Source organism: Mustelus asterias, unplaced genomic scaffold (assembly GCF_964213995.1).
Source record: "Mustelus asterias unplaced genomic scaffold, sMusAst1.hap1.1 HAP1_SCAFFOLD_107, whole genome shotgun sequence".
Lineage (NCBI taxonomy): Eukaryota > Metazoa > Chordata > Chondrichthyes > Carcharhiniformes > Triakidae > Mustelus > Mustelus asterias.
In genome coordinates, this window is record NW_027590151.1 from 702,020 (window position 1) to 716,384 (window position 14,365).

The window sequence follows — 14,365 nt, forward strand, 5'->3', positions numbered from 1 at the left end:
GGGGGGAGAGCAGGGGGGGAAAGAGCGGGGGGGAGAGCAGGGGGGGGAAGAGCAGAGAGGGAGAAAGTGTAGATTTCGTGTTTCGGAAGTCGGATCAAAAACTGAAGAGACACAGGTTTCTCCAAAAGCCTTCTTTATTGTATCGGAGGAGAGATCGCAAGACCATGCACATCCAGCATGGGTTTGTGAGTCTCTGTCTGGCTTACAAAACAGTTTTCAGTTATACCCGGCGGAGATACATCCACATACTTCTGTTAGCCAATAAGGGCATAGCTGTATTGTTACATTTTGATTAGATTACTTTCAAGAACAAAAGACAATATCCACGTAAGGACATGGCTATTAAAGTTTCTGATTAGATTACTTTCAAGGACAAAAGGCCAATTGATAAGGCCCTGCCCTCCGAAGCCAGAACCACAATTACGTATCAGCAGTTTCTTTCACGTGATCATTAGTTTCGCTTGTCGCCCTCGCCTCAGGCCCTTTCCAAAACCAGTTTATCCCTCAACTGATTTCTAGTTACGCATCCCAATTTTAACCCTTTCCTCTTCTCAATCTATCTTATACACATTCTCAAAAGAGCAAGGGGGGAAAGGAGTGGGGGGGGGGGCAGGGAAAGAGCATGATTGAGAGAGAGAGAAAGATTGAGAGAGAGAGAGAGAAAGATTGAGAGAGAGAGAGAAAGATTGACAGAGAGAGAGAGAAAGATTGAGAGAGAGAGAGAAAGATTGAGAGAGAGAGAGAAAGATTGAGAGAGAGAGAGAAAGATTGACAGAGAGAGAGAGAAAGATTGACAGAGAGAGAGAGAAAGATTGACAGAGAGAGAGAGAAAGATTGAGAGAGAGAGAGAAAGATTGACAGAGAGAGAGAAAGATTGAGAGAGAAAGATTGACAGAGAGAGAGAGAGAGAAAGATTGACAGAGGGAGAAAGATGTGGGGGTAGGGCCTGGGTGGGATTGTGGTCAGTGCAGACTCGATGGGCCGAATGGCCTCCTTCTGCACTGTAGGGTTTCTATGTTTCTAAGATTGAGCGGGAAAGAATCCAACCCCTGTAATCACTTGTGAACTTGTTGGTGTCTCTGCAGGTTGGATGACCGATTGAATCCCTTCCCACACACAGAGCAGGTGAACAGTCTCTCCCCGGTGTGAACTCACTGGTGTCTCCGCCGTGTGGATGACCTCCTAAACCTCTTTGTGCAGTGAGAGCAGCTAAACGGTCTCTCGTCAGTGTGAATGGGTTGGTGGACCATCAGTTCCCGAGAGCTTTTGAAGCCACTCCCACAGTCAGAGCATTTAAAGGGTCTCTCCTGGGTGTGAGTGACCTTGTGGCTCAACAGGTTGGGCAACTGAGTGAATCCCTTCCCACACACACAGCAGGTGAATGGCCTCTCCCCAGTGTGAACTCCCTGGTGTGTTTGTAAATGGGATAACTGAGTGAATCCCTTCCCACACACAGAGCAGGTGAATGTCTCTCTCCAGTGTGACTGCGCCGATGAGTTTCCAGTGCAGATGGGAACCTGAATCCTTTCCCACAGTCCCCACATTTACACAATTTCTCCATGGTGCGGGTGTCCTTGTGACTCTCCAGGCTTGACAATCAGTTCAGTTACAACATAACATGGGTGCGGTCTCTCTGCTGCAATGTATTTTCAGGCTGTTTAACTGGTTAAAGTTCTTTCCACAGTCACTCAGGTGTGTGCATGTTTCAGTGTGTGTGTGTCTCGGTGCTTTTCCAGTCACACTGATGTTTATAATCTCCTGAAGCAGACAGAGCAGGGAAACATTTCCATTCCAGATTCAAAGGTCGATGATATTCAGCTCCCAATTAATTGAGTGACTATGTTAGATTTTGATGTGAAGTTTGGTTTGATATTCGTCTTTAAATTTTCACCTTCTGATATCCTGCAAAAGGAATTGACAAAAGTCATCACTGTCAGCACAGGATAGAAATTCAGAACAGACAGTTCCAGTTTCTATGGAACATTCTTTCCTATTTCAGTCCCCAAAAGCTGTGAATCTCCATCCCACACACTCTCCCTCCATTCTCACTCTGCTGTATCTAATATTCACTCTCCCAATTCTCCTGAAGGTGCTGATTGAGGCTGATTGACAGATCCATGCTCACTGCTTCCTGTTCTGGACACAGAGAGCTGGAAATCTCCATGCAGACTGCCAGACAGATATATGTCTATCTGACTGGACTAACAATGTGTGGAATGTACAGACCGAATTCACTTCATTCCCTTCAGTTGCTGCAAGTCCCCAATCTCCCCCAGAATGAGAAAAGAAATGGAAAGGGGGAAACATTGATTTCCTCCCAGATGTTGCCCAGAGGAGGAAGTTTCACTCTGAAGCTCAGTGGCCAACTTCCGCATTGTGACGCCACGAATCAGCCAATAGGAAGACGAGTGTGGCTAATGTTGTTCCGTTGTTTAAGAAGGGTTGCAAAGAGAAGCCTGGTAATTATAGGCCGGTGAACCTGACAACAGTGGTGGGTAAGTTACTGGAGAGGATTCTGACCAACCTTTGGATATGATGTGGAGATGCTGGCGTTGGACTGGGGTAAACACAGTAAGATGTCTAACAACACCAGGTTAAAGTCCACCATGTTTATTTGATAGCCAAATAAACTACCAAACAGCTCTGACTATTTGCTCAGTACCACTTCATAAGTGACTGTAGTTTTCCTCCCTCCCTTTCATTTCCTGAGTAGGAAGGCTCACTTACCTGCTGAAGGAGCAATGCTCCGAAAGCTCGTGCTACCAAATAAACCTGTTGGACTTTAACCTGGTGTTGTCAGACTTCTTACAACCTTTGGATAGTCAAGGTCTGGTTAGGGATAGTTGTCAGAGATCCTGGGTACCAGCAACTTTAGGCATTCTTAGTCGACTAGAGTACAAACAGCATTGGACACCACACATAATCCAATGTGGGGCCTTTAATGACTTGTGCACAAGGAGAAACCCTGTGCAGCTGTCCCGCAAGTGGTTCTGATGTTACAGAAAAATAACTTGGCAAAAATAGTCAATTACAGCAAATCAGAAACCAGGAATGTTTCTAATCCTTCATTGACGGACATATTCGCCAATTAAATCCTAGCTTTTTGCCCTTTCACATTCGATGAAAAATTGACTTCTGCTAATCTTTTATTTGCATCGCATATCCCCATATCTCGCCTTTGGTATTTGTTATGGAGAAATCTGGTCTTGTTCACCCTCTGGTGAAGGCCGAAAAGCAGAATGTTCTGGGGCCTACGCAGGTGAAGATTAGCCTGTTCATGCTGAAATAGCAGACACTGACTCCTTTGAAGGTCTGCAAGCCGATAAACATTTTCACTCACTGTTAAAGAGAAGGCAGGAAACTTTAATCTGAGCATTTCCACATAGTCAGCACTGCTTCGTGCATGTGTTAGAGTGGGCCAAGGCTGAGGCAGCTGTCCTATATATATTTATAGAGAGAGAATAGATGAACATTTCGAGTCTGGATGACCCTTTGTCAGAACTCTGATGAAGGGTCATCCAGACTTTAAATGTTGGCTCTACTCTCTCTCCACAGATGCTGTCAGACCTGCTGACATTTTCCAACATTTTCTGTTTTTGTTTCAGATTCCAGCATTTGCAATATTTTGCTTTTATATGTATTTATATATCCAAATGTGCTGTGTTAACAAAATGGACAGTTACTAACCGTAATATAAAGCATCATGTGATTTAGCTGACTTGACCATATTCCTATCGTTATTCAGTCATTAAAGACACAGTCATGGAGCATTAAACTTGCCTCGCAGGGCCCCTTGTATCAACACACACGCAGCTGCTTTGTGAGACTGCGAGCAGAACAGACAAGTCAGAGATAAGAGTGTCTTGAGAAGAGAGATTCATTGTGAAGGCTCAGGGACGGTTGATAAGATGTAGGAATTCTATGATTCTAATGAACATTCTTTCCTCTCTCATTCCCCAAAAGCTGTGAATCTCCATCCCACACACTCTCCCTCCATTCTCACTCTGCTGTATCTAATATTCACCCTCCCAATTCTCCTGAAGGTGCTGATTGCGACTGATTGACAGATCCATGCTCACTGCTTCCTGTCCACCACACACAAATCATAAGAAACAGGAGCTGCAGTTGGCCATTCAGCCCATCGAACTGCCTCAACCATTCATTGAGAATTGGCTGATCGACCGCAGCATCATTTCCCACACTATCCCCCAGGTAGAGAGAGAATAGAGCCAATGTTTTGAGTCTGGAGAGAGGAAAGAATGTTCCATAGAAACTAGAATTGTGTGTTCTGAATTTCTATCCTGCACTGACACTGATGACCTCTGTAAACTTGTTTTACAGGATACTGAAAGAGGAATCACAGGCCGAAATCTCAAACGTCACATCTAGATCTGACAGAGTCACATTCTTTGGGAGCTGAATATCATCGGCCTTTGAATCGAGGAGAAATGGTTGTCCGGTCTGATGACTTGAAAAGATTTCAAACATCAGTGTGACTGGAAAAGTGCCAACACTTTTCCACATATGTTCTATGTTAACACACTGCCACACTGGAGTGAGTGTGTTCCAGTGCACTGAGCTTGAACCAGTTACACAGTCTGAATAAATATCACACCATTCACAGCAGGGGGTGGAGGGGGGACTGATCTGTGTGTGGACGACTCTTCAACTGAAGAGAGAGGAAAGGACACCTACACCATGGAGAAACCATGGAAATGTGGGGACTGTGGGAAGAGATACAGAACCCCATCAGAGCTGGAAGCTCATCGGCGCAGCCACACTGGGGAGAGACCATTTACTTGCTCTCAGTGTGGGAAGGGATTCAGTCAGTTATCCCACCTGCAGACACACCAGCGAGTTCACACTGGAGAGAGGCTGTTCACCTGCTCTCAGTGTGGGAAGGGATTCTGTCAGTTATCCAGCCTGCAGAGACACCAGCGAGTTCACACTGGGGAGAGGCCCTTCACCTGCTCTCAGTGTGAGAAGGGGTTCAGTCAATTATCTAATCTGCAGAGACACCAGCGAGTTCACACTGGGGAGAGACCGTTCACCTGCTCTCAGTGTGGGAAGGGGTTCAGTCAATTATCTGACCTGCAGACGCACCAGCGAGTTCACACTGGGGAGAGGCCGTTCACCTGCTCTCAGTGTGGGAAGAGATTCGCTCAGTTATCCAGCCTGCGGATACACCAGCGAGTTCACACTGGGGAGAGACCATTCACCTGCTCTCAGTGTGGGAAGGGATTCAGAGTTTCATCCCACCTGCTGAGACACCAAAACGCTCATGAGTGATTCCAGGGGTTGGATTCTGCTGTTATTGTTTCTGCTCTCAATTACATCCAGGACTGCATTTTGTTCATTCTCACAGTTGGTCAATGGGGAGGGTCGGAGGGTTTCTTTCTGCTGGACTGGCCGGTCTCATGACTTTGCCTCCAGTGGGCTGATGCTGTTTGAGTCTTGTTGTGAATATCTGCTTTCAGATTTCACAAGGATCACAGAGTGACCGGGTGTTAGGAAGTTCAGAGATATTTAATCAGCATTTCTGTTTGAAACCTCCCAAATGTCCATCCAATTTCCTTTGTAATTGTTTATTGTCTCCACTTCCTCCACCATCGGAGGAAGCGAGTTCCAGCTCATTACCATTCACTGCATCAAAATATTCTTCCTCACATCCCCCCCCTTCCCCTCTGACCCAAAACCATAAATCTGTGACCCCCCTCATCCTTGTCCCGTCAGCTAATGGGAACAGCTTTGCTTTGTCCACCTTATCTAAACCTGTTAGAATCTTGTCCACCTCTGTCAAATCTCCCCTCAGCCTCCTTTGCTCCCAGGGGAACAACCCCAGCCTGACATTGACAATAACGAACAAACTAACAGAATATGTTAATACCTGAAATCAAATGGGAATGTTTAATTTCTGTTTTAAAGAAATCGTGAATATATTGTCCCGTACAATAAAGGGATTTGAATAACTCAGCTTGGGTGCAGTTGAATGAAATGTATCAATCTCGTATCCACCCACAGTCGAGAGGAAGTGTGGAATGTGTAGCTGGAAATCCCTCCCTAACAGCACTGTGGGTGTACTTACACCTTAGGCATTATAGCAGTTCAGGAAGGCAGTGTTGGGGTTGACCATGGCCGAGGCAGCTACATACAGCCACATATTCTGTTATAATTGAAGGACTGCAGATTGAATGTGAGGCATTATGGGACTGGACTATCTTGACCACATTCCTGTGACTGCTCAGTTTCTGCAATCGTGAACCATTAAAGCTGCTTAGCAAAGCCCCGACAGAGGAGCATATTTACTCAGAATGAGTTAGAATTAAACTTATTCCAGGACCGGCTGGTGTTCAGTGGCTGAGATTCCTGAATCTGTAAAAAGGGGGTCTGACCAATCAACAAACAGTGGTCGGTAGTTAGTTCAGAAGCGTTCTCATGCATTGTTTAAAATATTTTATCATAAATTTGTGATCAGACCTGTGAGGGACTTGTAACCCAATAGTTGTTGAATTGACGGTAAACTCCAAGTAGCACTGGACTGAAAAGGGGGTCTGACCAAGAAGTGAAGTGATCTCAGGCATTGTTTAAATTACATGGCCAACTTCCCCTTTGTGATGTCACGATGGAGCCATCCTTGAATCAGCCAATAGGAATCTCTCTGCTCCGCGGTGACGTCTCCGGGTTCCAGTGCGCAGGCCCGGGCGCGCGGACCCGGGAGCCCCACCCCCACCCATTGTTCCCCTCCCCCTACACCACATCGAAGCCGCTCGGTGACCTCCCCCTCCCCCCGGCCCAGGACTGCACATGTCCAAGGGAGAGGGAAGCTGCGCATTGCAGGGGAGAGCCCACCCCCTGACCTTCTTTGGGGTTGACGAACGAGTTGGAGGACCGGAAGGAGTTTGGCCAATCAGAGCGCGAGCTTTGTGTGAATGAAGATTGAGCTTCAGACAGACTCAAACTTCCTCCTGTCTCCAACATCTGGGAGTTGCGGAGCTTTCTCACTGGAGACACCCGGTTTTGTTGTTTCTGCCGAATTGTTGACTTCCAGGAAGAAGGAAGGAAGGAAAGAAGGGGGAAGGAAGAGAGCTATCGCCTGCCTGCCATCCGGCCTATCTGCCGTCCGGCCTGCCTGCATGCCTGCTGTCTGGCCTGCCTGCCATCCGGCCTGCCTGCCTGCCTGCCATCCGGCCTGCCTGCCTGCTTGCTGCCGTCCGGCCTGCCTGCCTGCCGTCCGACTACTGGAGGGTGCTCTCTCCCTGGAGGGAGAGAAGACACAGAGAGAGTTTCTCTTTGTTGTTTTTTCCATCTACAGGAAGGAGGACTTAAACATTTCAACATCAAGGGACTGAGTGGCTGGGCTGGTGCCCTCATCATCAGAAGGTCGGTGCCTGAAAGGGAGGGGGGAGGAATATTAAGACTGTTTTCCATCTGCAGGGGTGGGGGTGAAGACACCCTGGACTTAAACTGTTGTGCCCAAGAGCGCTGAAGGAGCAAAGTCCCCCTACCCACTGCTGCTGCCCCCAACACCGGCACCCCCCCTCCTGACTGGGGCACCGGCCCTCCTCAGTGCCCTGTCCATCGTCCTCCCTCCTGCTCCTCCAACCTCCTCTCTCTCTCTCTAACTCCGGGGAGTGAGCAACTGAACCCCCACCCACCTACCCCATCCTCCCGTATTTCCCTCTCTGATCTCGCCTTGCCACCTGGGCAGAGACGCCCATTACCTATCCCACCTACTACTAGAGAATTCATTCCCTGTTTTGTCAGTGGCAGAAAATTTCACAATTCAATGTGACAGAAAGAGAACTGAGACACACACACACACACCCGAGTGAGAGTGCTCCAGTGAACTGACTGTGGATAGAGCTTTAAACAGTTATACAGCCTGAAAAACATTACACCATTCACAGTGGGGAGAAACCATACACATGGTCTGTATGTGGATGAGGCTTCAACTAATCATCCAGCCTGGAGAGACAGAAGGATACCAGCACCGTGGACAAACCGTGGAAATATGAGGATTGTGGTAAAGGATTCAATTATCCATCCCGGTTGGAAACCCATCGACATGGTCACATTGGGGCTGGGAAAATGGAGAAACCATGGAAATGTGATGATTGTGGTAAAGGATTCAATTATCCGTACTTGCTGGAAAACCATAGACACAGTCACACTGGAGAGAGGCCATTCATCTGTTCTGTGTGTGGGAAAGGATTCACTACCTCATCCCACCTGCTGTTACACCAGCGAATTCACACTGAGGAGAGGCCGTTCAGCTGCTCCACCTGTGGAAAGGGGTTCTCATGTTCATCCAACCTCAGTGCACATCAGCGAGTTCACACTGGGGAGACATTGTTCACCTGCTCCTTGTGTGGGAAGGAGTTTGCTGGGCCATCCGGTCTTTGGTCACACCAGCGAATTCACACAGGAGAGAAGCCATTCACCTGTTCTGTCTGTGATAAGAGATTCACTCTGTCATCTAACCTGCTGTCACACCAGCGGGTTCACACAGAGGAGAGACCGTTCAGCTGCACTTCCTGTGGAAAGAGGTTCAGGTCTTCATCCAACCTCAGTGCACACAAGCGAGTTCACACTGGGGAAAGGCCGTTCACCTGTTCCACGTGTGGGAGGGAATTCACCAATTCATCCGGCCTCCTGTCACATCAGCGAATTCACACTGAGGAGAAGCCATTTGTTTGCACATACTGTGGAAAGAGTTTCAGGCAGTTATCAATCCTCACTGCACATCAACACACACACTGGGGAGAGACCATTCACTTGCTCCATGTGTGGGAAGGGATTCACTCAGTCTGGCAGCCTGCATTTACATGAGCTCAGCCACACTGGGGAGAGGCCATTCACCTGCTCTGTGTGTGGGAAGGGATACACTCAGTCATCCCACTTGCTGACACATCTGCAAGTTCACAATTGCCTGCAGGAGTTGGATTTTGCAGTTACTGCAGCTGTTAATCACATCCAGGATTGATAGTCTGACAATATTTGGTTTGTTTCTGCTGACATTAACAATCGCTACAACTGGCTGAAGTTTAATGTTCTGAAATGTCACTGATTTTCAGGGCTGCTGTGTCCCTTTTTAAAAGCACCATCTGTGATTTTTTTAAATTCAGGAACTCTCAACAGGACCCGGCACTGCACTGGCAAAGATATTCATAGTAAGAGATTTAACAGCACCAGGTTAAAGTCCAACAGGTTTATTTGGTAGCAAATACAATTGGCTTTCGGAGCGCTGCCCCTTCGTCAGATGGAGTGGAAATCTGCTCTCAAACAGGGCACAGAGACACAAAATCAAGTTACAGAATACTGATTAGAATGTGAATCTCTACAGCCAACCAGGTCTTAAAGATACAGACAACGTGAGTGGAGGGAGCATTAAGCACAGGTTAAAGAGATGGAGGGAGCATAAAGCACAGGTTAAAGAGATGTGTATTGTCTCCAGACAGGACAGCCAGTGAGATTTTGCAAGTCCAGGCAAGCTGTGGGGGTTACTGATAGTGTGACATAAACCCAACATCCCGGTTTAGGCCGTCCTCATGTGTGCGGAACTTGGCTATCAGTTTCTGCTCAGTGACTCTGCGCTGTCGTGTGTCGTGAAGGCCGCCTTGGAGAATGCTTACCCGAAGATCAGAGGCTGAATGCCCGTGACCGCTGAAGTGCTCCCCCACAGGAAGAGAACAGTCTTGCCTGGTGATTGTTGAGCGGTGTTCATTCATCCGTTGCCGTAGAATCTGCATGGTGCTGGCAGCTAATTAGTGGAAAGTATTACTTGTGTAACCACGACATAGTCGCAGAATGAAACAGAATAGTGTTCCCTCTGTATTGTGCAGCCTTGTGATTGTGCTAAAGGCCATCACTTTCAGATCTGATAAGTGCCTGGGTCAAGGTCAAATTACCCCAGAAAGGGACATTTTCTCTCAAATCTGAAGCAACAGGTTAAACAAATCATTTCACACTGAAACACATCTTCAACGTTGCGGTAGTTTGTTCAGTTACAGACTTGGTGGTCACGTGACTCTGGTTTTCGCATTCCTGTGCCTCATTGGAGGGATTCCTCACATGAGCCGAGTTTGAGGAGAGTATCTCTGGCCTCCAGTGATGCAGCCGCTGAATCTATTCCTGGAAAAAACACATTTGGAATATTGTGATAATGCTGTCTGAATCCATCAGGACAATTTTGTATTCAAGTGTGGAGGGGATAATGTTCACTGTTTTATATTCGGGTCTGGGGGGGATAATGTTCACTGTTTTATATTTGGGTCTGGGGGGGATAATGTTCACTGTTTTATATTCGGGTCTGGGGGGGATAATGTTCACTGTTTTATATTCGGGTCTGGGGGGATAATATTCACTGTTTTATATTCGGGTCTGGGGGATAATGTTCACTGTTTTATATTCGGGTCTGGGGGATAATGTTCACTGTTTTATATTCGGGTCTGGGGGGGATAATGTTCACTGTTTTATATTCGGGTCTGGGGGATAATGTTCACTGTTTTATATTCGGGTCTGGGGGGGATAATGTTCACTGTTTTATATTCGGGTCTGGGGGATAATGTTCACTGTTTTATATTCGGGTCTGGGGGGGATAATGTTCACTGTTTTATATTCGGGTCTGGGGGATAATGTTCACTGTTTTATATTCGGGTCTGGGGTGATAATGTTCACTTTTATATTCGGGTCTGGGGGGGATAATGTTCACTGTTTTATATTCGGGTCTGGGGGGGATAATGTTCACTGTTTTATATTCGGGTCTGGGGGGGGATAATGTTCACTGTTTTATATTCGGGTCTGGGGGATAATATTCACTGTTTTATATTCGGGTCTGGGGGGGATAATGTTCACTGTTTTATATTCGGGTCTGGGGGGGATAATGTTCACTGTTTTATATTCGGGTCTGGGGGGGATAATGTTCACTGTTTTATATTCGGGTCTGGGGGGGGATAATGTTCACTGTTTTATATTCGGGTCTGGGGGATAATGTTCACTGTTTTATATTCGGGTCTGGGGGGGATAATGTTCACTGTTTTATATTCGGGTCTGGGGGGGGGATAATGTTCACTGTTTTATATTCGGGTCTGGGGAGGATAATGTTCACTGTTTTATATTCGGGTCTGGGGGGGGATAATGTTCACTGTTTTATATTCGGGTGGGGGGGGGATAATGTTCACTGTTTTATATTCGGGTCTGGGGGATAATGTTCACTGTTTTATATTCGGGTCTGGGGGATAATGTTCACTGTTTTATATTCGGGTTGGGGGGGGATAATGTTCACTGTTTTATATTTGGGTCTGGGGGATAATGTTCACTGTTTTATATTCAGGTCTGTGGGGGGGAGAATGTTCATTGTTTTATATTCGGGTCGGGGGAATAATGTTCACTGTTTTATATTTGGGTCTGGGGGGATAGTGTTCATTGTTTTATATTTGGGTCGGGGGAATAATGTTCACTGTTTTATATTCGGGTCTGGGGGGATAATGTTCACTGTTTTATATTCGGGTCTGGGGGATAATGTTCATTGTTTTATATTTGGGTCTGGGAGGTACAATGTTCACTGTTTTATATTCAGGTCTGGGGGGATAATGTTCACTGTTTTATATTGGGTCGAGGGGATAATGTTTGCTATTTTATATTCAGGTCTGCGGGGAGAATGTTCACTACTTTATATTCGGGTCTGGGAGATAATGTTCACTGTCTGGGGTTTGTTAGCTCGGGTTCATTCTGCCTACTGTGCATTCTCGGTTGTCAGAGCTCTCATTAAAAGCTCTAATTTCCAGTCAGTGACTGAGTTGTCTCTGATGGGATGGGGAATCAGAGTGGGGTTAATGTGCTCATGAACAGCGATGAGTTGGAATGAGTATAAAATAAACCCGGACTACACCAGGTAATTGTGAGAACATTAAAACCATCACAAAAAATCATAGCATCATGTTGGAAAACAGAATACTTTGGCTCAATCTTTGATCAATTTTGTTTGATTCAATATTGTGAGTGGCTTGTTGGATTGCTGGTTATTTTCTAATGGCAACTCAGCACCATCATTTTGACCATAAACTCGGCCCCGGTGACTGCTGCATTTTTCCAGCACCTTCTGTTTTAATTTTAAGTGGAACATTAATATCTGCTTAGTACACAGGCCAATTTATCTTTCTAGGGGTGAGTGTGTCTGAGAGGTATGCAACTGGAAAACATTTTCCATTCACCTCTTGCATTGCTGCAGTATATATACATTGTTCTCACTCTGCCGGCAGGGCTGTGGGATTAATTGGATCGATCTTAAAGACAGCCCGACTGGGCAGGACGAGCCAAATGGTTTCCATCTGTGATGTATCATTCCATAAAACAGAATATTCAGCATCAGGAGAAAGAAAGTGAAAGAAACCAGTCTCTGTGGGCTTTACCCAACCAGTGTGAGCACCTTCAGGAGAGCAGAGAGAGAGGGGGGAGGAAACAGTGGCGGAGAAGTGGCAGATGGACTTCAACCCGGATAAGTGTGTGGTGATCCATTTTGGCAGATCCAATGGGATGAAGCAGCAGTATAATATGAAGGGTACCATTCTTAGCAGTGTAGAGGATCAGAAGGACCTTGGGGTCCGGGTCCATAGGACTCTTAAATCGGCTTCGCAGGTGGAGGATGCGGTCAAGAAGGCGTACGGCGTACTGGCCTTCATTAATCGAGGGATTGAGTTTAGGAGTCGGGAGATAATGCTGCAGCTTTATAGGACCCTGGTTAGACCCCACTTGGAGTACTGCGCGCAGTTCTGGTCACCTCATTACAGGAAAGATGTTGAAGCCATTGAAAGGGTGCAGAGGAGATTTACAAGGATGTTGCCTGGATTGGGGGGCATGCCTTATGAGGATAGGTTGAGGGAGCTTGGTCTCTTCTCCCTGGAGAGACGAAGGATGAGAGGTGACCTGATAGAGGTTTACAAGATGTTGAGAGGTCTGGATAGGGTAGACTCTCAGAGGCTATTTCCAAGGGCTGAAATGGTTGCTACGAGAGGACACAGGTTTAAGGTGCTGGGGGGTAGGTACAGAGGAGATGTCAGGGGTAAGTTTTTCACTCAGAGGGTGGTGGGTGAGTGGAATCGGCTGACGTCGGTGGTGGTGGAGGCAAACTCGTTGGGGTCTTTTAAGAGACTTCTGGATGAGTACATGGGATTTAATGGGATTGAGGGCTATAGATAGGCCTAGAGGTGGGGATGTGATCGGCGCAACTTGTGGGCCGAAGGGCCTGTTTGTGCTGTGGCTTTCTATGTTCTATGTTCTATGAAACCAGTGGGAAAGGTTTTAAAAACTCAGGGTATTCCCAAAGGAGAGCACTGGTTTAAATCAGTTTTAGAAATGGAGAATGGCAGCGCACAAATTCCGAGGAATGCATTTTTAAAAATTATTTGATCCTAATTGCACAAGATAATTTTCTATTATTGACTTTGACAATGACGCCGTTAATTCCCAGGTGCCCCTGCGGGTATGAACGTGTCCTATTCATTCCACAGGAGCCCATTGCGCAGGCGCGATGCTATATCTGGAGCGTGCGCAGTGTCACTTTGCCCGGAGCCCTATGAATGCGGGAGCCGCTTTTTTCAGCGGGTGAGTCGGTGGGGCTGCGGGAGAAATGGAGCCGGGAGTCGTGGTAGGGAGGGAGCTCTGGCTTCACAAACACCCGCTGTAGGCCGCACGGCCCGAATGGGACCCTGCAGGTCCCGGGTTTACAGCTCCCAGGCTTTAATCTCGGGAAGAAGTTTAACAACACCAGGTTAAAGTCCAACAGGTTTATTTGGTTGCAAAAGCCACACAAGCCACACTACCAAATAAACCTGTTGGACTTTAACCTGGTGTTGTTAAACTTCTTACTGTCTTTACCCCGCCCAACGCCGGCAACTCCACATCATGACTTTAATCTCGGGAAGAAGTTTAACAACACCTGGTTAAAGTCCAACAGGTTTATTTGGTAGCAAAAGCCTCACAAGCTTTCGGAGCCCCAAGCCCCTTCTTCAGGTGAGTGGGAATTCTGTTCACAAACAGGGCATATAAAGACACAAACTCAATTTATATGAATAATGGTTGGAATGCGAATACTTACAGCTAATCAAGTCTTTAAGATACAAACAATGTGAGTGGAGAGAGCATCAAGACAGGCTAAAGAGATGTGTATTGTCTCCAGACAGGACAGCCAGTGAAACTCTGCAGGTCCAGGCAGGCTGTGGGGATTACAAATAGTGTGACATGAACCCAATATCCCGGTTGAGGCCGTCCTCATGTGTGCGGAACTTGGCTATCAGTTTCTGCTCAGCGACTCTGCGCTGTCATGTGTCGTGAAGGCCGCCTTGGAGAACGCTTAGCCAAATATCAG

The 14,365-nt window shown here is 46.8% G+C and overlaps 1 protein-coding gene across 1 annotated transcript in view; it reads left to right on the forward strand.

Annotated features, from left to right (window-relative positions):
- Positions 1-14,365, forward strand: part of LOC144484462 (uncharacterized) — a 77,284-nt gene that overhangs the window by 25,524 nt on the left and 37,395 nt on the right. Inside the window, exon 4 of the mRNA XM_078202998.1 lies at positions 5,016-5,285. Within this exon, the coding sequence (XP_078059124.1) occupies positions 5,016-5,285 (270 nt within the window). The remainder of the gene's footprint in view (positions 1-5,015; positions 5,286-14,365) is intronic.